Genomic DNA, 27,284 nt, shown 5'->3' on the forward strand with positions numbered 1-27,284 from the left:
AAAGTCTGTGAGGAAATGATTGCACAATTGTGCCAGTTCACGCTGTCTGCTTGCCATGGGACTTCCTCTGGGCCTTCCTGTAATCACTGTGCTGACCGTAGACAGGGGCTCTCACCCTTATCTCAGTATAGACGCACATTTCAACATAATCCAATGGAGCCAAAAGGCAAATTATGCTAGTGGGAAGGTTTTCCATACTTCCCAGAATTCTCCCATCCAAGTACTAACCAGGCCCGACCCTGCTTAGCTTCCGAGATTAGATGAGATTGGGCGCGTTCAGGGTGGTATGGCCATAGACTACTTCCCAGAATTCTAAGAATTCTCCTTTCCCTGACAATCTCTTTAATCCATATGGTTGCATCATATCTAGGAGTAATGTGAAAGTTTAACAGTGATTTGTGTCCATATTCTCTGGTTGTGTTACAAATGAAAAAAAGTTGAATTGTTCAGTGTATCCAACACTTTACTTACTCCACATCTTTCAGCAAAAATGCTCACAATAAACCTCCTGTCTACGTTCTGTTCAAATGAAAACTTTAGTCAAACTTTACATTTATTATTAATATAACATGCTATGTAAATGTACAGGAGCCTGACAAATGACAATCTACTTACATAATTTAAATAATACAAGTGCTTGCTGCAGTCTTTATTAGTACACAGCTTTGTTATGGCTTCTTAGAAATAATTTTAAAAAGTGCATGATTCTTGTGGGCTACTCTGTTTAGGAAAGATTACAGATAACACATTTCTAAGAATGAATCAGTCAGCTGTATACAGGTTCAGATTAGAAAATATTAAATAAACACAGAGAAAAATATTTTAAATTAGCTTAATTTATATATGAAGATATTTAATTTATTTTTCAGACAGGGTCTTTCTCTGTCACCCAGACTGGAGTGCAATGGCACAAACATATCTCATTGCAGCCTGGACCTCCTGGCCGCAAGTACTATGCCCAGCTAATTTTTTTATTTTTTGTAGAGATGAGTTCTCACTATGTTGCCCAGGCTGGTCTTGAACTCCTGGCCTCAAGTGATCCTCCCATCTTTACCTTCCAAAGGGTTGGGATTACAGGCCTGAGCCACTGCACCCAGTCCCATTTTACTTAAATATCAAATTCAAATCTTCAGTGTTCTACTTATTTTGGGTTTGTTAATTCCATTATACAAGGTCTTATTTCAGTAATTTCCATATTGTGTCAGACAAGATATAAAATTAACTCAACTCCAGGCAATAATACTATCTGTCTTCATGTGACCAGGATGAAAAGCTTCTGCTCCCAACATGGAAGCCACAGTAAGAAAAGAATCTCTCTAATCCACTAGCAACAAGCAATTGATACTGTAGTTCGGAATAATACTAGGACATTAACATTCTAATTCCAGCAAACAAGGACTGACTCTTTTCAAAATTCAACTTTGGTTAAGAAATGCTGAGTACAACTTTGGTTAAGAAACACTGAGGTCATGGATAAAGAGTCACAGATGCCAATGCCAAGGGTACAGACACTGACGAAAGTGGCCCCAGTAAGATGGCAGGATTTGGGGGTGGTGTCTTTCCTTCAATAACAAATGCATTCAGAAGGTTCAGGAGCATGATTTAGTTTTTCTCAAAATGTTGTAACATCCTGCTGAATCTTCTCCCACTAGGCCTGCTGGGACCAGAGAAACCGATCACATTTTTCAAGCATGCTTTGTATCAGGGCCCTGAAATCCCAAATAAAAGAAACAAGCAAATTTAGTTGTCATTGTTCATTCTTCACAGAAAACTTAAAAACTACAGAGTTTCAGAGGATTCAAAAAGTTGACTGACTCTGTGCATCCAAAGACACAATCCACAGAGTGAAAAGGCAGCCTACAGAATGGAAGAAAATATTTGCAAATCATATATCTGACAAGGGATTAATATCCAGAATATCGGAGAACCCTTACAGCAACAACAACAAAAACACCCAACCCGATTCAAAATGGGCAAAGGACTTGAATAGGTATTTCTCCAAAGACAATTATATAAATGGTCAATAAGCATATGAAAAGATGTTCAACATCTCTAATCACTAGAAAAATGCAAATCCAAACCACAATGAGATAGTACCTGACTCCCACTGGGATAGCTACTATTTAACAAAAAACAACAGAAAATGACAAGTGTAGGGCTAGCACATGGAGAAACTGGAACCCTCGTGCACTGCCAGCAGGAAAGTAAAACGGTGCAGTCTCTACAGCACAGTATGGTAGTTCCTCAAAACATTAAAAATAGAATTATCATATGATTCCAGAATTCCACTTTCAGGTATAAACCCAAAAGAACTGAAAGCAGTGTCCGGAAGACATATTTGTATACTCATATTCATAGTAGCGTTATTCACGATACCCAGGAAGCAGAAGCAATTCAAGTATCTGTCAACAGATGAATGGATAAACAAAAGGTGGCATATATATACAACAGAATATTATTCAGCCTTAAGTAGAAAGGAAATTCTGACACATGCTACAACATGGATAAACCTTTAGGATGCTATACTCAGTGAAACAGGCCAGTCACAAAAGGATAAATGTACTAATTCCACTGAGATGAGGTATTTAGAATAGTAAAATTAATAAAATCAGAAAGTAGAACTGTGGTTGCCAGGGGTTAGTAGAGGAAGTAAGTTGCTGTTTAATGGGAGTAGAGTTTCAGTTTTGCAAAATGAAAAAGTTCTAGAGACCGGATGCAAAACAATGTGAATATACTTAATACCACTGAGCTGAACATTTTTAAATTGTTAAGATGATAAATTTTATGTGTATTATACCACACACACACACACACACACACACACACACACACACAAAGACTGAGACATTAGGTATCTGGTAATTTTTTTTTTTTTTCAGAGTTTCACTCTTGTTGCCCAGGCTGGAGTGCAATGGCATGATCTTGGCTCACTGCAATCTCCGCCTGCTGAGTTAAGCGATTCTCCTGCCTCAGCTTCCTGAGTAGCTGGCATTTACAGGTGTCTGCCACCACGTCCAGTTAATTTTTTTGAATTTTTTTTTTTTAGTAGAGACAGGGTTTCACCATGTTGGTCAGGCTGGTCTCGAACTCCTGACCTCAGGTTATCCACCTGCCTCAGCCTCCCAAAGTGCTGGGATTACAGGCATAAGCCACTGTACCCAGCCAGGTACCAGTAATTTTTTTTTTTTTTGGAGATGGAATCTCACTCTGTCACCAGGCTAGAGTACAGTGGCACATTCTCGGCTCACTGCAACCTCCACCTCCTGAGTTCAAGCGATTCTCCTGCCTCAGCCTCCCAAGTAGCTGGGACTACAGACACGCACCAACACGCCCAGCTAATTTTTTTTTTTTTTTTTTTTTTTTTTTTTTTTTTAGCAGAGATGGGCTTTCACCATGTTGGCCAGGATGGTCTCAATCTCTTGACCTCGTGATCCGCCCACTGCGGCCTCACAAAGCGCTGGGATTACAGGCGTGAGCCACCACGACCAGCCTGGTACCAGTAATATTTTTAAAGAATCAAGGACACATCAGATTATTCCGGTTAATCTGAACAGCATCTTGGTCATGACTGTGAATGAAATATTACTTTAGCCTCTTCCCTTAATTACCAGTTCAGTCTCAGTCTCCTTATGTTAGTGATGGGTCGGAACTAACTGATCTCCACATCTACCTCTGAATGTCTGGCATTCTACCTTCTCCAAGTACCACGCAGAGGGTAGGACAAACTAGTATTACCTCTGCCTTTTCTCGGCAATCCTCAGGACATCGCAGGTTCTGGTAAACTTCTCTGACAACTCAAGGGCCAGACCACATTCCTGTAGCAGTAACCAAGCCCGATCTGGGCCCATGGCCTTAGCTAACAGAAGTGCCACATTCTCTACGTTGATGGGGGAAGGCCCATCACTGAGGCTCCCATTTAGTGACTCCTGGGGGGCTGGCCTCGTGCTCTTGTTCTGTATGAGATGAAGGAGAAGCTTCCATTCCTCCACAGTCTCTGGGATCCAACCTAAACACACACAGGGAAATGTCAGTTTGACCACTCTTAGCACACTGACTGGATACAAGAGATGGTCAAAACTGTGAAAATGTTTAATGCCAAAACATAAAAATATTCAAGAACATAATCTCATCACCCTAACACAAGTTGTTTTCTGAAAATTTGTTGTATAAATTGTTCATGAGAAAGAGAAGTCACAAAATTAACTTTGATTTTTTTTTTTTTAAAGAGAGACAGCATCTCACTACCATGTTGCCCAGGCTGGTCTTGAACTCCTGAGCTCAAGCAATCCTCCCACCTCAGCCTCCCAAAGTGTTGGGATTATAGGCATGAGCTACCACACCCGGGGCAGCTTCAGAATTCTTTCAACCACTCAGTAATTACCCAGGGCATATCCTATGCTAGTCACTGGATATGTAATGATGAACAAAAGAGACACAATCACTGTACTCTTGTGGAGCTTACAGTATAGTATAGGAAACAAAACTTAAACACATAAGTAAATACATACTTATAAAGTATGCTAAGCACTATGAAAAAAAAGAACAAGGAAGCATCAGAGAGAACGGCTGATAAGGGCTCTATGAGGAAGTGACATTGAAGCAGAAAGCTAAAAGATGAGACAAGCTTAGAGGAGATATGCATGGGGCCCACATAATGTGAAAACTTGGAGTAGAGGCCATCATAAATAAAGAGGCCTACACTTCTGATAAAGGAAACACGGAAGACAATGTGACACAGGAAAGAACTTGATGAATTCAATGAATTTTTCTTTTCCCTTTTTTTTTCTGAGACCAATTTTAAAATTCAACACAAACCTAGCATGTTTCTTCTCCAAATATTCAAACCTTGGAAGTCTTCCTTGACTCTTCCCCCTCCCTCATTTGCTATATCCAGTAACAGCATGTCCCACCACATTTTCCTTTGAAATGCCCACTGGATGTGCTCCTTTTGCTGCCCTACTAATCACCTTTTTTTTGGGGGGGGGCCACTCTGTTGCCCAGGCTGGAGTGCAGTGGTGCGATCTCAGCTCACTGCAACCTCCGCCTCCCAGGTTCAAGCAATTCTCCTGCCTCAGCCTCTCAAGTAGCTGGGATCACAAGCATAAGCCACCATGCCCAGTTAATTTTTGTATTTTTAGTAGAGATGGGGTTTCACCATGTTGGCCAGGCCTGTCTCAAACTCCTGACCTCAGGTGATCCACCCGCCTCGGCCTCTGAAAGTGCTGGAATTACAAGCGTGAGCCACCATGACTGGCCAGAATCATCTTTAATTAATGAGAAATTAAAAAAAAAAAAAAAGCCTAAGCACACATTTTGGAGGAAGTCCTTGGTCTGAACCCCAGCTCCAGCATTTACTATTAGTAGCTGTGTGATTTGGGGCCAATTAACTGTCCCTTCTGTACCTCAGTTATCTGGAAAGTGGAAATAATAGTAACTATCCCCAGAGTTTATCTCATTTAAAACAACATATGGAAAGCACATAGTATAGTGCCTAACACATAGTAGGCACTCATGAAATAGAAAAGTTGCCTGTAGTTTATTCTTAATTGTGATTTCATAACGTATCAAGGGCTATAGGTAAAAAACAAAAAACAAAAACAAACAAAAAAAACTCCACAAATGTGACAAGTAAAATTATATATTAAATTACGATCATTGAAAGGTTCACCAAATTTTTTTTGTTGAGAAGTCTGGAGTAACTTCTAAAAATTGACAACCAAGAGTAACCAGTTAGGATTGACATACCATTGTCCCCTTCCATCAGGCTCATATCATTCAGATACACAATATTGGTGAAGGCCTCTCTTCTTCTCTCCAGCTCCAAACAGAGAGTTAGATATCCAGGCCAGAAACTTTAAAGAGACCAAAGTTGAAGAAAGGAATAAAAGGCCATAAATTTATCTGGAGCTGTGCTGTCCAAAACAGCAGACACAGTCACATGTGGCTATTTCAATTCAAATTAATTAAAAGTAAATAACATCTGAAGGTCAGCTCTTCAGTTAACATATTCACATTTCAAGTAGTCAATGGCTACACGTGGCTAGTGGCCACCATTGGACAGTTCAGTAGAATATCTCCACTATCACAGAAAGTTATATTAGATGACCCTGATCTATGGAAAAAAAACAAAAAAACTAGCAACAAATGCTGACATTTGAGGACAAGCTCCAATTACAAGGCATTTAAAATTTATTCACTTTATAAACTTTAAAATTCAACATAAACCTAGCATGTTTCTTCTCCAAACATTCAAACCTTGGAAGTCTTCCTTGACTCTTCCCCCTCCTTCATTTGCTATATCCAGTATCAGCATGTCCCACTGCATTTTCCTTTGAAATGCCCACTGGATGTGCTCCTTTTGCTGCCCCACTAATCACCAATCCACTCATATCTGAATCACTCCAACAGCTTCCTAGCTGGCCTTCTGTCTCCAGCCTTCTCATGTAAGACATCAGAAATGATCTCTAGAAAGCTCCACTTTCATTATGCAATTTTTGCACCAAAAAGTTTAGTCTAAAAGGGTCTCTACTGATAACCAAATACTTCTGCCAGCTTTCAAGTTTGCATTATCTTGTCACCCACCACCTGGCCAGACTCAGCCCTCACTATCAATGAACAAATATGTATCAAATGCCTACCACTATACAAATTAGATATAGACATTATGAGGGAAAAGAAAGACACAAGTCGCTATCTCCAAAAGTTTATAATCCAGGTGGAGCCATAAGGCAGCATCACCAGGCAATAAATAACTGACTGAAGTGTGATGTGGATAATAAACAATGTCAGTTTTCCACGCCCTTGCTCTCTCTCACCTAACTCACCCTCTCCTGGCTCCTTTATAAATACAAATCCTACCCAGGTTTGACGTTTTATCTTCAAAATCTCACCTCCTCCCTGAGTCCTTCACCAGCGATTCTATTGAGCCCATTTTGATCTCTCTCTTACTATATTAATTATAAAAGCCTGTATCAATTACAATTGGTATCACACAATCTGGTGCTTAATGAAATACTATCCACATGCCTGAGAACTGGGGCTGGCAACTAAGCAGAGGGAGTGGAGGGGAATTAGCAAAAGGCTATACAAAAAAAAAAAAAGCACGAAATTTAAATGGAAAAAACACGTTTAATTTACTATCACTTAAAACAAAAGGTGCTTTTAAATAGCAAAGAGACTCCCCAAATAATAATGTGTATAAATTCAGACCCTTAACTATAAGGTTGTTAACTGAAATGTTTTTAATCTTAACTTCAGTTTCTAAGAAAATTCTCACTTACCCACAAGACCTGCAGATGTCTGTCATTTTCTCTTTGGTTAGAAAATCTGCAGGAAGCTTAATTAGATGAAGGATCAGCTGACTGTAACCCCAGGAAAGTAAGTGTGAATGAGGCCTATGAAATGAAAAATCAGTAAATCAGATAGGAAATAAACTCTAGAAAATGCTTACTAAACACCTAATAGGTAAGAATAGAGTTTAACTGCATTCTATTACTACATTTTAAAACATTGCTATTTGGTTTTGAAAATTAAAACAGATATTTTCCTATAACCTGTTTATTTTAAAGATTAGATACTTCAGGTAATCAAAAGCAAAAGAAATTCTTTTTTGATACTTTAGGTAATCAAAAGCAAAAGAAATAAATTATTTTTTCTTCTTTTAATTCTATCATTCCATCACTCACAGATAACCACTGCACATCCTTCTAGACTTTTTGCTAGGAATATAAGACTGGCATTTGGGGGTCTTTTAAGAAGTTTCTCCTGGGGGAAAACACAAGGAACAGTTCTGACACAAGTAGCAGTGTGTAGTTTGCCTGAATTTTATTTTATTTTTAAAGTCCTAAATCAGGTCAGGTTATGTCTAGAAATTCCTTGACAAATGTTTAGGAAGAAAACACTTACATACCTATCTCCCTAACCCCGCAACCCAGTTTTACCCTCTCACAGGCTATCATCAAGGTCTCTTAATGTGGGCCCATGAAAACCTGCAGGGGTCAGTTGTGCACAATTTTGCAAAACTGCATTTTTCTAAAAGGAATCATCAGATTCTTATAGGGTGACCCCAAATAATTTCAGAACCACTAAGAAATATACTTCATCTCATTACTACCATGACTTGGGTCAGTCTCTTCCATAGCTATTCCTAAAGTGAGCCCAGAATGCCATATGTGAATAAACCAGTTCCATTCCAAAGGAACACTGGAGCTTAATCCTTAGAAATAAGACTCCTAGCCAGGTGCAGTGGCTCACGCCTGTAATCCCAGTACTTTGGGAGGCCAAGGCAGGAAGACCGCTTGAGCCCAGGAGATCGAGATCAGCCTGGGCCATATACCGAAATCTCATCTGTACAAAAAATTAGCCGGGCAGAGTGGTGTGCTCCTGTATTCCCAGCTACTCAGGAAGCTAAGGTGAGAGGGTTGAATCACCTGAGCCTAGGAAGTCAAGGCTGCAGGAAGCCATGATCTTAGCATCACATTCCAGCCTAGGCAACAGAGTGAGATCCTGTCTCCAAAAAAAAGAAAGAAAGAAAGAAAGAAAGAGGACTTCTTCTGTACCTGGGATAACCTTCATCATCCATTGTGCTGGTGCTTGGTGGAGCATCAAGGGACACTGCCAAAAGCAGCCAATCCAACCTTAAAGACTCTGGTTGCAGAAGGGACTCAAGAAAAGATGACCTAAGAGAAAGTTGGGGGAAAAGTCACCAATCTTCATGCTAAGAAAGGAAACATAAAATGTGGGGAGTGTGAAGAAAACCTGATTAAGAGATGAATACAGAAGAAATAACTTGAAGACTCTTCTGCTACAAAATGTCTAGAAATGCTGGCGACTAAGCTCTAAGATAACAAGGAAAATGTCAAAGGGCCAAAAAAGAAAAAAAAAAGGAAAGAAAGAGACAAGTAAAAACTAGTGTGGCCAAGGTATGAAGATCACTGAGGCCATAGTTTGAGGCTGTAGTATGCTACGATCACACCCGTGAATAGCCACTGCATGCAGCTTGGGCAACATTGTGGCAAATGTGAACCAACCAAAAGAAGAAAGGAGGAAGCTGCTAGTCTAATAAGCCAGAGGCACAGGTCACAAGTGTTACAACCATGGGGAGATAGAAAATCAGACATCAGCCTAAAAAGAGAAGAGCTGGAACTGAGATCTATGTCAATAAAAAGGTAGCAGTGAATCTACTCACTGCAAAGACAATAAGAAGCTTATCTTCTTAGTCTAGGCCCTGAATCAAGGGATTAATTTTGCACTGATCTGAGAATCTCTGAGAGGGAGGGAAGAAGTGTGGTACATGCACATTTGTGATGTGTGCTGTGACATGTGGCAGAATGTTACAAGGCTGCCCAAATCCTCCTCTTCCATAGTAGGTGCCTCAACCCCTTGGTAATTAACAGTAACAATGTGACACCTGCTTATAAAAGAGAAACAATGCCCTATCAAAAGAAAGGAGAGTCTGCAAATATCTTCTCCTCCTCACCGCTGATCTTCAGGTCTTGATTTCACCAGACTGTCTAAATAAGCCAAAAAATCAGCAGGATGACGATGACAAAGTTGTATGATATCCGAGGGCAAAAGGGATGGATAGAACTTGATTAAGGATCGAAGAGCAGATTCCCCAAACTTCTCATACAACCTGCATTTAAAAACAAAACACTTTAATCTCTAATTTCAGTGAAATGATATAACTTGGTTACATTTAGGTTACTTACTGCAAATGAAAATAAATATACTAACAGAAGCTGCCTTATATGCAAATGAGTAACACGTTAGAGACTAAAATACACACAAAAAAAGCATGTGCTTTAGTTCATAAAAACAATATATAGGACAACTTACCGGGTAGCATAAACAACCAACAACGGACTATCAAAAGGAACCTTGTCATCTAGTAACTTTAACCTTGTTGGTAGATCTCCTTCTTCCATCTCCATATACACAGGATTGGAACTTGCCATTTCTGAAATACAAAGCATACCCTTTTCCAAACTTTATCTCTTAGATGGAAATATTCAATTTATGAACATGCTCATTCAGAAATCATCAGTCACTTACCTACTGTGTGGACCTATTATGTGCAGGCCCAATGTTTGTTAAGCATTGTAGGAGAAACAAATAAAAGAACAAGAGATGCAATCTCTACTTTTAAGAACCTTAAAATCAAATTGGGAGGCAAAGCATATTAAAGGTTTTAAATAAGACAAAGGAACATATAATTAATACATCAGTGACTATTACTCTTAAAATAATGAGTGTCTAGGGCTATATATAGTGACCGTCCATATCTACACACATCACAGAGCAATATACCTAGTTACCATCAATGCCAAGTTGCTCAGTTTTTTCTAGAACTAGTATTCCTACTCCATCTTTTAGAATTAAATTCAGTGAAATTAATTTTAAAATATTTGACCTATTTTTAAAGATACCAGTATAGCAATTATTCATTCTCTGAAGAACAAAAGATTTGACTTTTTGGAATAGCCAAAAGTCATTTAAAATCAAGTCTGGTGAAAGAAGTGAGTGATGATCTAAAACTACTTGTGGTTTAAAAAAAAAAAAAGTATGAATCTAAAGTAAAGTAGGTTTTTTTCCAAGTAGTTTTCTTTTTTTAGTTTTTTAGAAACAGAGTCTCATTCTGTTGCCCAGGCTGGAGTGCGGTAGCGATCACTGCAACCTTGAACTCCTGGCCGTGTGTGTGTGTGTGTGTGTGTGTGCGCGCGCAGCGACAGGGTCTTCCTACATTGCCTAGCTGCAATGCCTGTGTGTGCACACACACGCACATGTATGTGTGGAGAGACAGGGTCTTGCTACGTTGCCTAGATGCAATGCCTGGGTGTGTGCGTGTGTGTGTGTGTGTAGAGACAGTGTCTTGCAACGTTGTCTAGGCTGGTGTGTGTGTGTGTGTGTTTATGTGTATGTGTGTGTAGACAGGGTCTTGCTACATTACATAGGCTGGTGCGTGTGTCTCTGTGTGTGTAGAGACAGGGTCTTGCTATGTTGCCTAGGCTGGGCAAGTAGTTTTCAATTGGCTCTGAAGGCAAATCCCAAATAACAGTTCCAAAAGCTGTTTCCTATAATTATAACATCATTAGAAGGGTGAGGGCTACTCACCAGGTTCTAAGAGCCAACATTCAATTTCTGATACATGTTTTTTTTAAAAAGTCATTTTTTCCCCAGTCTCATTGTTTCCTATTTGACTGTGTCAGGCAATAAGTACTCTAAAGGAATTCAGAGGAGGATGCCATTCAGAGGTTTGGGGAAGCCTTATGACTGTGAGCTAAACCAGACATATTCACTTAAACTCAAGTAAGCAGCCACATCACTCAAATTGCCCACCATGCTTCCTCTAGCCAGCACTGGTAGTAACAACTATCACTCTGGCTGACGGAGACTCTTTTCTGCTCTTCTGTGACGGGGTATGATCACGTAATAGAGACAGATGCAGTAAATTTACAATGAGAAATAATGTCACACATTTGTGAGGAGAAATAACTTGTTTCTTATTTTGCACAAAAGACAATCTACCTCAACTCAGAAAAAAAAAATTGTATTATGCTTTTAACTGCTGTATTTGAATTAAAGCAGATCTGTAACTATAGATCCACATTTCTAGAAAGCTAAAATATCTTTCAGTTGACATAAAAACGTTTCTCTATTCACTTTTGGTAATGAATGAAAAGTTTGCTTAAAGTCTAAATCAACTATTAGAAATATGGCATCTGTTATTCAAGCAGAATTTGGAATTAAGAAAATTCACTTCTTCAAAAACATGGAACTATGGCTGCAGAAAGGGCAATGCATATAGTTTTTAGGGTATGAGAGCTGGTTTCTATCATATGTCAGGATGGCACATAGTGTGACCTTCAGCCAAGGCAGATACTGCTGGCTGTGCACCAAAGTTTCTGAGGCAGACATGTAAGCAAGTTCTTCACCTATATTCATTCTTTTCCTCCTGGACAGATTACATTTCCCAGTTTACTTTACAATTAGTTGGGGCCATATGACGGAATTGTCACCAATGGAAATGTATACAGAAGAGATGTAAGTCACTACCAGGCCAGGCCTGTAAGACACCACGTTCTACATGCTTTCCCCAGACATAGCAACCCAAACCCAACCGCAACCCTTAAGGGAAGCTGGAGCTGAAAATCATGGAAGGAACTTGGAATGCTGGAATGCTGAATTACCACCTGGAAGACAGCTACCCACTAACGTGGAATATCTGTCCTAGACTGTTACATAAGCAAGAAACATACTTCTATTTAAGTCCAAGTTACTACATTATGAGGTATTTATTACAGCAGTTTAGCCACCTAAGATCTCTCTCTGCCTCAGATTGCTTACCTATAAAATGAAATAACACCATCTACTCCCAAGATTATTGTAAGGATGAAATGAGACAATGCTGAAAAGTGTTTACCATAATATCTGCCACACAATAAGTACCCCATATAGTATTTCTGTATTAGTAAGTTACATGAGAGATTTTCTTCTTTTAATACATCTGCATTTACAAACATTTTACTTTAATCTCAACTTCCCCAGCACTGCTCTACCATTTTCTGAACGTCATTATGAGAGAAATAAAACTAATTTCTAGGGCCAGGCATGGTGGCTCACACCTATAATCCCAGCATTTTGGGAGGCCAAGGTGGGAAGACTGCTTTGAGGTCAGGATTTCAAGACCAACCTGGGCAACACAGTAAGACCCCATCTCTATAAAAAAAAAATGAAGAAATCAGCGGGTACAGTGGCACACGCCTATAATCCCACGACTCAGAAAACTGAGACAGGAGGATTGCTTGAACCGAAGGGGTCAAGGCTGCAGTGAGCCATGATCACACCATTGCATTCCAGCCTGGCCACAGAGTGAGACCCTGTCTCTAAAAATAAAAAATAGGGCCAGGCACAGTGGTTCATGCCTGTGATCTCAACACTTTGGGAGGCCAAGGCAGGTGGATCACTTGAGGTCAGGTGTTTGAGACCAGCCTGGTCAACATGGCAAAACCCCGTCTCTACTACAATACAAAAATTAGCCGGGTGTGGTGGTGCATGCCTGTAGTCCCAGCTACTTGGGAAGCTAAGGCAAGAGAATCTCTTAAACCCAGGAGGCAGAGGTTGCAATGAGCCAAGATGGTGCCACTGCACTCTAGCCTGGGCAACAGATTGAAACTGTCTCAAAAAAAGTAAAATAAATAAAAATTAAAAAACTAATTTCTTATAATCCAGTTGTAAATGTAACCAATGTCTGAAAAAACTATTAAAAGTTAAAATGAGGCCAGGCATGGTGGCTCACGCCTGTAATCCCAACACTTTGGGAGGCCGAGGCGGGTGGATCACGAGGTCAGGAGATCGAGACCATCCTGGCTAACATGGTGAAACCCCATCTCTACTAAAACTACAAAAAAAATTAGCTGGGCATGGTGGCGGGCGCCTGTAGTCCCAGCTACTCAGGAAGCTGCGGCAGGAGAATGACGTGAACCCAGGAGGTGGAGCTTGCAGTAAGCCGAGATCGCCCCACTGCACCCCAGCCTAGGCGACTGAGCAAGACTCCGTCTCAAAAATGAGAAAAAAAAAAAGTTAAAATGAATGGAAAACAGAATGAAGGGCTGACCAGAACAGATGTGATTTTCTACTTAAATCTTTTTTTAAACCCCAAAATTCAAAACTGCTACTGCTTTTTTATACAAATTTCTATCTTTGATAAGGCAATCTGAGTATTACCTTTCAATCCTTCAATAAAAGTATCCCAAACAGAAGGGCTATTACTGTAACTAAGCTTGATACTCTCTTTTGCTCTTTTCAAGTCCAGGAGAAAAAAGTACTTCTTCAGGAATTGGCAAGCCAGAATTTCAGGAGAGTACTGTTGCAAAGTGTGGTCCGCATGTCCACTGGTGCTTTTGATCTTAGAATTCAATACATTCAACTCCAAACACAATGTTGTCAATTCAGCCAGGTCGTTCTGAAGACCACTTGCAATGGCGCATGGAGAACATATTTGAAACAGGTCATCCAGAGACTCCCTTGGACTCCTTACACATTCACATGGTGTTTTATCAACAGTTTCTTCATTGCCTAAAGAGTCCCTTTTTTCTTCTTCATTATCTTCATCTAATATTCCCTTTTTTGATTCATTAACTAATAGTACATCCTGGTTCGATTTCATGGATGAGTTGTCAGTATCTGAAATGACTGAAAAGTCCTTCATGGCAAATGTTTTTTCTAAATATGAAAGCCACTCCTGTAAAACCATTCTCAGAGACTCAGATTCAAATAAAACCAGAGGGTCCTGTAGCTTGGTCCTATACAAGACAGACAAGCATGAAATTTGTTTCATGTGTTTTTCTTAAAACAAATCAATTCAAGCTAAATTAACCTAACCAATGTAACATACTCATCTGGAATAAATGTTACTTTTCAACTCTTTCAATAAAAACTTTCTCAACAAGATGACAAAACAGAGAACATAAACTTGGCAGTGTTTAGTAATCCCTTTTTTTTTTTTTGGAGATAGGGTCTTGTTTTGTCACCGAGGCTAGAGTGCAGTGGCACAAATATAGCTCACTGCAGGCTCAAGTGATCCTCCCGCCTCAGCCTCCTGAGTAGCTGGGAATACAGGCACATGCCACTACACCAAGCTACTTTTGGTATTTGGGGTTTCATCATGTTGCCCTGGATGGTCTCAAACTTTTGAGCTCAAGCGATCCGCCCACCTCAGCCTTCCAAAATGCTGGGATTACAGTCATGAGGCACCGCGCCCAGCCTAATTCAATTTCAATTCCAGATGAGGCTACCTCTGCCCCCAATTATCACAGGACCACTACTGATGGACTCAGAAAGTCATTCCCATTCTGGGCTTGTGTTAAGGCTGCTAATCTTCTCAGAAGTTTTACACACAAAGCTAGGAATACTGAAAGTCAAATACCAAAAAATTAACATGAAAAAAATCTTATTGCTGCCAAGAATGAAAACTTCAGTGCCTGGGTTTTTCCTATTAGTCCTAGGAAGGCAACTTGGACTTAATAAAAGGAAAGACCATTTATAACAACTTCTCTAATCAACTATATATTTCACATAAGGCCCATAAAAAAGTTACGATAAGATGATTCACTTCATTTACTAAACTGCCTTGAGAAGTCACTATAAAGGTTTCTCATTATACTCACATTGCTTCCGCTGTTGCTACTTTAAGCTCCTGGAACCTGTCTTCTTCTGGTGGTGGACTAGTTACCTCTTTTTCTTCCCTAAGAAAATGTGAAAAATAACAATAACACTCACAAGAGTTAGAGGCGATCAGAGTTTTTTTTTTTGAGACAGGGTCTCACTGTTGCCCAAGCTGGAGTGCAGTGATGTGATCTCGGCTCATTGCAACTTCCGCCTCCTGGGTTCAAGCAATTCTCCCTGCCTCAGCCTCAGAGCTTTCTTAGACAAATATTTCCTTTTTTTTTTTTTCTTTTTTTTCAGACGGAGTCATGCTCTGTCACCCAGGCTGGAGTGCAGTGGCGTGATCTCTGCTCACTGCAAGCTCTGCCTCCCGGGTTCACACCATTCTCCTGCCTCAGTCTCCTGAGTAGCTGGGACCACAGGCACCCGCACTGTGCCCAGTTAATTTTGTTTTTGTGTTTTTAGTAGAGATGGTGTTTCACCACGTTAGCCAGGATGGTCTCGATCTCCTGACCTCGTGATCCGCCCGCCTCGGCCTCCCAAAGTGTTGGGATTACAGGCATGAGCCACTGCGCCCAGCCCTTAGACAAATATTTCTCATCCTTACTAAATGGCAAGTATTATACTCCTGTTACATCAGACGAATAGATGAATAGAAAAGGTGGTCCTTGGCCTCAAGGTGATAAGCTCCAGTAAGCTCTCATTAGAAAGAAAGGCATGCAAACAACTAAGCATAATTTAAAAGAAGAGTAAGTTGAATACCAAAGAGCAGCTCTTTAAAGAGCATTGTGATATGAAAGCAGAGAAGAAGAAATAATTTTTCTGAGTAGGGAAAGCGACAGATTCCTAAGGAGGTATTATTTGTGTTACAAAAAACAGTGGGAGAATACTCTGGATAGAAGACATAGCATGAAGAAAGGTAGTGAGGTGTCAGAGTACACACTTAGTTCTCTGATAGGAGTGAAATTTACAGCACTTAGAAAATGTGCCTGGAAGGTAGCTACGGTCAGATAGAAGGCTGCATTAAATGTCATGTCAAAAAATCTGTACTTTTTTTCTATAAACACATGGATTCACTAAGTTATTCTGAGGATTACAAATCTTTTATTTCATCTGGCTGTCCAGATACACTGGTCCCATGGGTTTCTCTCTTAATTCCTGGGTAAGTGCTGAATTTGCTTGCATTTAATACCCAGATTCCCTGAACTGTAAGGCAGAAGCCAGAAAGACAAGATACTCCGCACTATGCCTGATCAAGGGCTCTGCTACAGCTCTGCTACACAAGGACCAGGCCACCAGCATATCATGGGAAGGTACCAGACGGGACATCAATGCCAACTGTTTGATCAACAGTGTCTTCGTTGCCTAACGAATCCCTTCTTTTCTTTTTCATTATCTCAATCTAATATTCTGTTTATTAGAGAAAAAAGTATTATGTTACATGAGACAATTAGATGAATATAAAAGGTGGTCATTTTGCTATTGCTTGATGAGTCCTCGACTCATCAAATAATAGCACATTTTGGATCTTGCAGGCCAGAGAGCATCAGTGACATTCCCAAAGTCACATACTAGTCATAAGCAGAGCCAGGACAAGGTCTAGATCCTTGGTCATCCTACTCTTAATATAATACTCCTGTGAGATCCCAGAAGTTTGAAGAGATTATGGGGGAAGGAGGGGAGTTACGCAGGGGAAAGATGGAAGAGGTACTAAATTAAAACTCGGCTCTATAGATCTGCTTCAGGATGATGTAATTTTTCAACACTTTGTGGAACTTCACAATTTTTATAAGCTACACAAACTTCAATGAATGCGGATATACATGTGCCTTCTTGAAAAGGACATAGCCTATGGCACAGGTGTCCAATTTTTGGCTTCCCTGGGCCACACAGGAAGAATTGTCTTGGGCCACACATAAAATACACTAACATTAACAATAGCTGATGAGCTATTAAAAAAAAAAATCGCAAAAAAACTCATGCTTTCAGAAACTTTACAAATTTGTGTTGGGCTGCATTCAAAGCAGTCCTGGAACACATGAGGCCCACGGGCCACAGGCTGCACAAGGTTGGTCTATGGCTTTCTTAAAACTGACAGCTGAGGCCGGGCGCAGTGGCTCAAGCCTGTAATCCCAGCACTTTGGGAGGCCGAGACGGGCGGATCACGAGGTCAGGAGATCGAGACCATCCTGGCTAACACGGTGAAACCCTGTCTCTACTAAAAAAAAACTACAAAAAAACTAGCCGGGCGAGGTGGCGGCGCCTGTAGTCCCAGCTACTCAGGAGGCTGACCAGGAGAATGGCGTGAACCCGGGAGGCGGAGCTTGCAGTGAGCTGAAATCCGGCCACAGCACTCCAGCCTGGGTGACAGAGCGAGACTCCGTCTCAAAAAAAAAAAAAAGAAGGAAAGAAAGAAAAGGCGTCCTGGGCCTGTATGCTTTAAGGACTCTGCCNAAAAAAAACTGACAGCTGGATTCCCTAGAATGTATAGAGATTGATGTCTAAGAGCTTACTCAGTGTCTTCATCCTTTGGGCAGGTATCTGAACTCCCATCCTCTTCACATGATTGCTCATCACCCCTGAGCTCTGGTCTCGCTTTCAGATCAGGGCTTGTGTGAAGGCTGCCAATCTTCTCAGTAGTTTTACGCACAAAGCTAGAAACACTAGAAGTCAAATACCAAAAAATTAACATGAATAAAAACCTATTACTACCAAGAATGAAAACTCAGGTTTTCATTCTTGACTTTTCTGTATTTCTATTAGTCCTAGGGAGGCAACTTGGACTTAGTAAAGACTGTTTATAGCAACTTCTCTGTTCAAATAATGGTATTTCACATAAGCCCCATATAAAACTTACAATATAATGATTCCCATTATTTACTAAATTGCCCTAAGAAACCAGTGTTTTGGGGCTAAAGAAAAGGTCTTTAACTCCAGCTGTATCTGTAATATTTCTATCAACTTGGGGAAAACCATGTGATCATCAGCCCCATTCTGGTCACAGAACAACAAAGAATTGCTTCATGTAACTCAGCTGTTAACTAGTCACAATATAGCCTTCTTAAGCAAAATTTGTACCCAGTAAGACTCAGATACATAGTTAAGTAGCTGCACAAAGTCTTCTCTCTCAAACTCAAATGTCAACCCTGGTCCCATGGAGTAGCTAGAAAGAATTCTGAAAAGACTCCAAGTCTGAGCCCAAACTGACCATTAGAAAGGATCAACTAAAGACTAATGATACATGGAAACTATTCCCATCAGAGATTTTTTGATTTTTGATCTCTCGAGGATGGGGACACCTACTTCTGTAACAACTCAAATACCAGCTACTAAAACAGAGGGAAACTAGATTCCCCAAGGTAAATGAGAAGTTAATAGCTTCATATGACAAGTTATATGGAAAACAAGAGACTTCCTTTTTCTCATTTTCCATTCTCTCTCTAATGTGACAACTGAAGTAAGATCAGAAATGGAATTAAATGACAAGACTAATTGGTTTACCTTTCTTTGACAGCCTGAAGAGACACAAGAGGAGATGGAGAACGAAATGGTAATGGAATGCCGAAGGGGAGAAAAGTTTCATTCTTATCTGTCTCAAACATCATTGGAGCATGAGAAACATTGTCTAATGAATGGAATCAGGAAAAAAAGAAACAAAATCTAATCATGTGGGAGTTGTTTTAATCTTCAAAAAAATTCTGAAATGAACAAACCGAAAGAAATGAAGGATTCAATACCAAAATCACAACTGACCCAGAAACAAATGACTGAAACACAGGTTTACAAAATGCACGGGATGGTCCACATAAAACAGAGGCAGATACCTTCATTTGCCTACTAACCCTGAGTCCCCATAAGTCAAAAGGGGAGTTTAGGGTCTCTATTATTCTCTTCTCAATAGTTCAGCCATAGGAATACTCGCACATCGAAAAGGCAGGCAATGACCCCAAAACTGCAGTAATGTTTCATTCCTGATGAAAAATAATTTGGTTAGTCAGGATAAAATCTTCCCACTCTTTTGGTTAATGACCTTTCTTTCATAATCTTTCCAGCATTTTGATGCATGATCAAAAATAGGCCCTAATGTTAGTCCAAACATGAGGGGAAAAATACTAAACATAAACCAACTCTTCTAGTAGGCAGCATATCTGTAGATCTGGATGGAAAATTCTATCAACATGTTAAAAATTATTAACACTTCAGAGAACTTCTGTGCACAAGATAATCCTGGTAACAAGAGCTTGTGGAAAATAATGGCTTCACATCAGGAACCAACAACAGACATATTCATCACCTTCATTTCCATGTGAGCCACAGCACTGATCTGGCAGGTCCTCTTCCTGCTGTGAGGTGAATTCTTTAAATCTCTCATCTTCTGAGAGGGTTTGGCTGTGAAGGGAGCAAGAGTCTTCATCTGACTGACTGCCTCTTCTACTACTAATGATACGATAAATACCAGAGTCCAAGATGCTGAAACTTTCCTAAAAATTAAAAGAATTCCAAAAAAAAAAGTAAAAATTTCCTTTATAACATTAATATAACTTCTGCAAAGAAATACCAACACTCAAGTGGAAAGTTAATAACAACCATTATGGCTTATTAGAACAAACTGATGAGCAAGGCTTAGGCGCCTGGCAGCTGGGTCACTCCATGTGCCAGTGGCATCAGCTACCATATTTCTCCAGCTTGTCTTCATAAAGCATGGTAGTGAGAATGGGGATTAAATGAGATAATCTGGAGCTGCATTCATACTCAAATTAGCATGAAGCACCTGAAATCACATATTAGAGCAACGTAACTTATGCTGGGAGCTATATGAGTACATCAGGGAACAGAAAATAATCAACAATGACAAAACAAAATGTGGCTCCAAGACACACCTAAATGGAGGCTTCACAGAGCTGGGCCGGTAGCTGAACAAAAGTTCACCCCTTCCCACCAAAAAATCTAAATGGAAAGGACAACACATTTGGGGATCCTAGAGGTAAATAAGAACAACCGAAGGTGGAAAAATCCTTTAAAGGTGAGAATACTTACGTGTGATGAAATTGAGCTTCTTCTACTGCTACAAGCTGAATCCAAAGGTTCAAATTTTAAGATCAATTCTTCCAGTTGAGAAATTAGATCATTGTAGGTGCCATGGTCCAGCTGAGATTTCAAATGCTCCAATTTATCTGCAGTCAAAGTTTTTCTTGCCTAATAAAAGAATATTGCAATGGAATAGCTATTTGTAGGTAAATCTATATTCAAATGGCCGATATATTGAAAGAGGTCTAGACCGGGCGTGGTGGCTCACGCCTGTAATCCCAGCACTTTGGGAGGCCAAGGTGGGCAGATTCCCTGAGGTCAGGAATTAGAGACCAGCCTGGCCAACATGGTAAAACCCCGTCTCTACTAAAAATACAAAAATTAGCTGGGCGTGGTGGCAGGCGCCTATAATCCCAGCTACTCAGGAGGCTGAGGCAGGAGAATCGCTTGAACCTGGGAGGCGGACATTGCAGTGAGCCGAGATCGACCCACTGCACTCCACTCCAGCCTGAGGGACAACGGCGAGATTTCATCTCAAAAAAAAAAAGAAAAAAGAAAGAAAGAAAGAAAGAGGTCTAATATAGAACATAAAACTTCAATGGTGCTTTAAAAAGGCTTAGCAAGCTAGAGAAAGATTTAATGAGAATTTTCTTAGGAATTAAGAATTTAAGGCCACGTGCGGTGGCTGACACCTGTAATCCCACACTTTGGGAGGCCAAGGTGGGTGGATCACGAGGTCAGGAGTTCGAGACCAGCCTGGCCAACATGGTGAAACCCCGTCTCTACTAAAAATACAAAAAAAATCAGCTAGGCGTGACGAGTGCCTGTAGTCGCAGCTACTCAGGAGACTGAGACAATGGATTGCTTGAACCCAGGAGGCAGAGGTTGCAGTGAGCTGAGATTGCGCCACTGCACTCCAGCTTGGGTGACAGAGCGAGACTCTGTCTCAAAATAATAATAATAATAATTTAATTAAAATTTACCATATACACAATTATCCCCCTTAAAAACAAGTTCTGAAACAAATAAATTTGTATGTAAATTTGATATTTTAAATGAAAATTGTACCCTATTTCTTACCCTCTATTCACCCCTAGATATATCTATCATGCTTTCCTTGGGCATGTATTGCTGTATCTGTAGGTCATACAGACAGGGCTAATAAAATCAAGCAATTTTGTAACACAATCTTGCAAGCTAGGATAGTTTCACCAACCCATGGCAAAGATGTCTCGGTAAACTCTGACTCACTCTGCTGGCAATGACAGAATTTTGGAAAAGACAGCAGGTGCGAGCAGCCAGGTTCCACAGGCCTCTTCTTAGCAGGCGTTCCACACAGCGCTCCACAGATATCAGGGAGAGATGTGAGACCTTCCCATTTAGGTGCAAACAGAACAATTCATTCTTATAGACAGCCACATCCTGAATATCTACAAAACCACAGGTGTGAACATACAAAACATTAACCAAATATCCCTTACAGTTTTAAAAGGGTTGAAATTATTCTAATAAATTCATTTCTTATGTAGGATTTGGCTTGACTGAATTTCATCTCTATTTTTGTACTTGCAGTTCAATGAAGAAATCATATTTTAGAAACTATTCTAAAACGATCAAGAATAAAAGATGTGAAGAAAGAACTGTATCTCTCTGACCTAAAGTCTTATGTTTTAAAATGCTGTTTTCTGTGAAAAGGAATTAGGACATTAAAAGAGGATAATCTACATTAGAGGCCAGACTATAAGGTTCCTGAGTGTTACAACCTGGTCCTCAATGAATGGATTTTAACACAGTATGTAAATCAATATACAGTTAATGAGAAAATATCTGCCTTCAAGAAAATATCTGTCTCGGCAGAGTATCCTGAAAGGACTTAAATGACTAGTTTTCAAGGGACATACTTAAGAAATTTAAGCCACAAGAAAATCACTGTTGATGAGACCAGTAAGTAATGATTTCTTTCTCTCTCTTCTTTTTTGGTTTTACAAAAGTAGAAAAGAAACAAAAGTCAACATATACTCTCTACTGAGCAGCAATGGTAAAAAAGCTAGATTTCCCCCACTTCTGGTTTTAACCCAAAGAATATAGAGACTGATTTTCTGTCTCAGTCACACATGATGGCTGTTGCTCCCACAAGAACAATCTGAACGCCAAACTATAAAGATACAATATGGGAGTCAAAGCAAGACTTCTGGCAGGGACAAAGGCTCAGCGCAACAGAGGGACAAATAACCTGTTTGTTTCTTTTCAGCAGTTACTAATGAAAATTACACTTAAAATTACTCATGAAAACTGGAGGACATCATGTTAAGTGAAATAAGCCAGGAACAGAAAGTTAAAGACTACATGTTCTCATTTATATGCAGAAGCTAGAAAAAATGTGATCTCACAGAAGTAAAAAAGCAGAACAGAGGTGACGAGATTCTGGCAAGCGTAAGAGGAAGGAGGAGACAGGGAAAAGACTTGTTAAAGGATACAAAATCACAGCTAGATAGAAGGAATAAGTTCTACTGTTCCATAGCATTGTAGGATGACTATAGTTAATAACAATTTATGTTTTCAAAGAGCTAGAAGAATAATGAATGTTCCCAACACAAAGAGCTAATAAATGTCTAAGATGATAGATATGCTAACCACCCTGATCTGATCAGGGTACACCATACACTGCACGGATCGAAACATCACTATGTACCCCGTAAATATGTACAATTATTATGTGTCAATTAAAAAATAAATAAAATTACTCATGAAAAAATAAATAGCTGAATACAAATTCACAAATGCATGTTTAGGGAAACATCTACAGTCAATCTTTAAAAGAAACGTGACTGGACGCAGTAGCTCACACCTGTAATCACACACGCTTGTAATCCCAGAACTTTACGAGGCCAAGGCCGGCAGATCACCTGAGGTCAGGGGTTTGAGACCAGCCTGGCCAACATGGTGAAACTCCTTCTCTACTAAAAGTACAAAAATTAGCCAGGTGTGGTGGTACGTGCCTGTAATCCCAGCTATTCAGGAGGTAGAGGCAGGAGAATCACTTGAACCCAGGAGGCGGAGGTTGCCGTGAGCCAAGATCGCACCGGTGCGCTCCAGCCTGGGTGACAGAGCAAGACTTTGTCTCAAAAAAAAAAATCCTATTTTCTACTTCTTAAATTACAAGAGAATGCTCCTACAATAATCAAATTTTCATAAGCATGAGATTAAAATTACATAAAGAAAATATAATTACCTTTGACTTCACTCCAAAGAAGAACTTGAACATTCTGAGGAATGAAAATATAAATTCCTCTTTCTGTCCAAGTCAGCACACAATGCTCACTGCAAGAGAATAAGTTAAGAGAATTCGAGTGTGCTAGGACACAAAAGTTTATAATTCCCTGAATTCAGATCCTTGCATTAGCTATTAAAGTAAAATCAGATTGTACAAAGAAAACACAAGAGTGATCCAGCTAATCGAGTCCTAACAACTCCTTTCTGTCTGTAATAACAGTCCACTAATAAATAGCGTAAAATGATGCCAAATTGGGAAAATTCAGACATATATACTAGATATTTTCCAGAAAAAGAAAAGGGTCAGCTAGGTGCAGTGGCTCTCACCTGTAGTCCCAGCACTTTGGGAGGCCAAGGTGGGTGGATCACTTGAGGTCAGGAGTTTGAGACTAGCCTGGCCAACATGGTGAAACCCTGTATCTACTAAAAATACAAAAATTAGCCAGGCATGGTGGCATGTGCCTGTAATCCCAGCTACTTGGGAGGCTGAGGCACGAGAATCACTTGAAACCGGGAGGTGCAGGTTGCAGCGAGCCAAGATCGTGCCACTGCATTCCAGCCTGGGTGATAGGGCAAGACTCTGTCAAGAAAGAAAAAGAAAGGAAAGGAAGGAAAGGAAGGAAAGGGAAGAAAGGGAAGAAAGGGAGAAAGAAAGAAAGGGAGAAAGGGAGAAAGAAAGAAAAGAAAGAAAGAAAGAAAGAAAGAAGAAAGAAAAAGAAAAAGAAAGAAAGAAAGAAAGAAAGAAGGAAAGAAAGGAGAGGGGAGGAGGGAGGAGTGAGACGGAAAAAAAAGAAAAGAAAAGAAAAGAAAAAAGACAGACAGACTGACTGGTATTTGGAAAAAGAAAAGCTTAGGTACCTTTACCTGACGTTTGTTAAAGCAGCTGAACTTTCCATACTGGACATGATAGGGGCACATTTAAATCAAAGATTAACATCTTACTGCCAATCATTACTCTAGTGAGCCACTTTTAGGAACAGTAATATTTTGATGTTGTTAGTTGTGTGTGGGCAACAAAAGGCTGAGTACGCCTGGTCAACAATGTGCCAGGAGCTTTATTAAAGGCTCTGTCTATATTACCTAACTTTGTAGAAGCCAATCAAGGTAGATATACCATTCTTATTTTATTAAAAAGAGAAAAAGCTAAGGCTCAGAGAGATAAAATAATATGCCAAAGACCATTCAGCACGAAATGTAGAAGAGTCAGAATTTACACCAAGGATAGTCTGGCTCCAAAACCTGGACTTTTTTCCTATGTAACACAGAATCTACTTCCTCCTCCACTTATCTTCACTAACCTACCCACTGTTATCTGGAATCCTAACTATTCCACTTAACTGAATTCTCAAAAAGTCACAGATTCCCAAACTGCCAAACCCAATAACCCTTCATCACTTCCCATTTTCTTAACCCCAAGCAGAAGACAACCCGGCTAACTGTTCTCTGCTTCTTGAACCTCACCTCCTGGGGCTCTAGGACACTGCATTTTCTTGGTTCTCTTTCTCTCCAGTTCTCTGGTACTCTCTCTACTCATCTTTTTCTATACTTACTCATATAAATTTATCTCATATATTTCATTTACTCTCTCAAGGCTGCTACTATTTATTTTTTATAAACCACTGGTATATACCACTGGTATATTAAAATAAATCTCCACTTCCTAATGCTGGTCAGGACATTCTCCAACTTAAAATGTTCTTAATCTAGCCACCTCTCAAGGATCAGAAGTTCTACTTCCCTCTGAAATCCTCCCTTACAGCCCACAGCACTCACCCTATTTCTTGCACTCAACCTATTTCTTACACTCTGCTTATATGGCACTAAATCATGTACTGCACTGTCACAACTCTTACTTCCTATTGTTGTTAAACTTTTTGGAGAAATAAATCACATCTCTCCAATAAATTATAATCTTAAGAACAGGGATCATATTTCTTTTTCCTTTATGTTTCCAAGAATACTAAACATGGTTCCATGTGGCTATGAAACTAACTGATTTTTAACAGGAGTTGAGTACTCATGTAAGTGTTAAACATTTTGTCAATATGAAAGACCCTATCACTATCCCTATAGGAAAGTAATCTTTGTCATGAAATGCAAGAAATGGTCAGAATCTTAATCCAAAGTCAAATTGAGAAGGCTGCCTTCAAGAGTCAGAGGAGAAAAAAAAAAGGAGGGGGTCCAGAGGATCCCTGAGAAAGAGATACAGGATCATAATTTTGATACTGAACCTGACATTGAGCTTGGAAAACTCCTTAGGAATTGCAACCTAGATTAGATGGGGGGTTGGGGACGGGAACTTAGATAAAAGCTGATACTTGTAATTTATACATTCCTCATCCCCTTATCCCTACACTGATAATAAATGGGGACACAAACCTAATAGCATTGTTTTAAAGTTCGAGAAAGTAATACCAATGTGCCTGAAAGGAAACAAAGTGCATAAGGATGCCCCCTCTGGGATTTATGGGTTGCAACAGTAAAAGTCCCATAGGGCACAGTGTACAAATGAAAAAAATAAATAAACAGGAACGAAAAGAAGCCCTCCTCTTCATGTTTTTGAAACAACTCTTTGTTGAATTCACTATCATTTGAGAGGTTTCTATGTCTCTAGCACTGCCCATAGAAAAGGAGTTGACAATCTGATGCTGGGACGCATATTCATAATACAATAAGAGAGTGGCAATGATAAAGGAATGAATATGGTTTGACAACAGTACATGCACAGGAACAGGCTGTCTAATGTAAGCCTCTTGGAGGAATCAGCAGAGGTTTCAAAGCGGCATTAATTGTTGCTTTAGCTGAGGAACAGGCAGAGTCAGATCATCAAAGGTTTTGTCTACCATGGTAGGGACTGTTAACAGGAGCTTTAAATAGCTACAGTCAAAAGAATAACTCAGGAGAGCTAAGTGTATTGTGGCCCGACTACTAGAAAACATACTCTTGGGTACTTTGGGAGGCCAAGGCAGGTGGATTGCCTGAGCCCAGGAATTCGAGACCAGCCTGAGCAACAAGGTGAAACCCTGTCTCTACTAAAATATAACCAATTAGCCAGGGGTGGTGGCGTGCACCTGTGAGTCCCAGCTACCTGGGAGGTTGAGGCAGGAGAATTGCGAGAACCTGGAAGGCGGAGGCTGCAGTGAGCCGAGATTGCACCACTGCGCTCCAATCTGGGCGACAGAGCAAGACTCTGTCTCTTAAAAAAAAAAAAAAAAAAGGCCGGGCGCGGTGGCTCAAGCCTGTAATCCCAGCACTTTGGGAGGCCGAGACGGGCGGATCACGAGGTCAGGAGATCGAGACCATCCTGGCTAACACGGTGAAACCCTGTCTCTACTAAAAAATATAAAAAACTAGCCGGGCGAGGTGGCGGGCGCCTGTAGTCCCAGCTACTCGGGAGGCTGAGGCAGGAGAATGGCGTAAACCCGGGAGGCGAAGCTTGCAGTGAGCTGAGATCCGGTCACTGCACTCCAGCCCGGGCGACAGAGCGAGACTCTGTCTCAAAAAAAAAAAAAAAAAAAAAAAAAAATACTCTTGGGTAAGGGACTTCTCAACATCCCGCACATCACATCATAGTCAACAAATATTTATTAAGTATCTATCACGTGCCAGGCATTAGGCCAAGCATTGAAAAAATAATTAGTGAACAAAACAGAAATAAAGCCCTCATGGAGCTTACTGTCTAGGGTAAGACATGTACAAATATTACATTAATATGTAATTATATTGTATTAAATATTATATTAATATGTAACTATATTATATTGTAATTTATTATATTAATTGTAATTGTAACATATATTAATATGTAATTATAAACA

General features: G+C 40.0%; 1 protein-coding gene across 10 annotated transcripts in view; it reads right to left on the reverse strand.

Moving 5' to 3' along the window:
* Positions 1–445: 445 nt before the first annotated feature.
* HPS5 (HPS5 biogenesis of lysosomal organelles complex 2 subunit 2) overlaps positions 446–27,284 on the reverse strand; it is a 46,411-nt gene continuing 19,572 nt past the window's right edge. For 8 of the 10 annotated variants that reach the window (XM_017857957.1, XM_017858001.1, XM_017857948.1 and 5 more), the window contains 15 exons: positions 23,426–23,514; positions 21,445–21,623; positions 20,203–20,361; positions 19,460–19,646; positions 18,667–18,790; positions 17,679–17,828; positions 15,168–15,245; positions 13,726–14,303; positions 9,838–9,958; positions 9,479–9,634; positions 8,559–8,678; positions 7,281–7,394; positions 5,746–5,852; positions 3,736–4,006; positions 981–1,709 (listed from right to left, as the gene is read on the reverse strand). In XM_017857957.1, the coding sequence (XP_017713446.1) occupies positions 1,649–1,709; positions 3,736–4,006; positions 5,746–5,852; positions 7,281–7,394; positions 8,559–8,678; positions 9,479–9,634; positions 9,838–9,958; positions 13,726–14,303; positions 15,168–15,245; positions 17,679–17,828; positions 18,667–18,790; positions 19,460–19,646; positions 20,203–20,361; positions 21,445–21,623; positions 23,426–23,514 (2,494 nt within the window). In that variant the 3' untranslated portion in view covers positions 981–1,648. Of the gene's footprint in view, positions 1,710–3,735; positions 4,007–5,745; positions 5,853–7,280; positions 7,395–8,558; positions 8,679–9,478; positions 9,635–9,837; positions 9,959–13,725; positions 14,304–15,167; positions 15,246–17,678; positions 17,829–18,666; positions 18,791–19,459; positions 19,647–20,202; positions 20,362–21,444; positions 21,624–23,425; positions 23,515–27,284 lie in introns of all 10 variants that reach the window. The other 2 variants (XM_017857989.1, XM_017857939.1) reach the window with 1 other exon arrangement.

This window comes from Rhinopithecus bieti, unplaced genomic scaffold, assembly GCF_001698545.2.
Source record: "Rhinopithecus bieti isolate Rb0 unplaced genomic scaffold, ASM169854v2 scaffold_2350, whole genome shotgun sequence".
Classification (NCBI taxonomy): domain Eukaryota; kingdom Metazoa; phylum Chordata; class Mammalia; order Primates; family Cercopithecidae; genus Rhinopithecus; species Rhinopithecus bieti.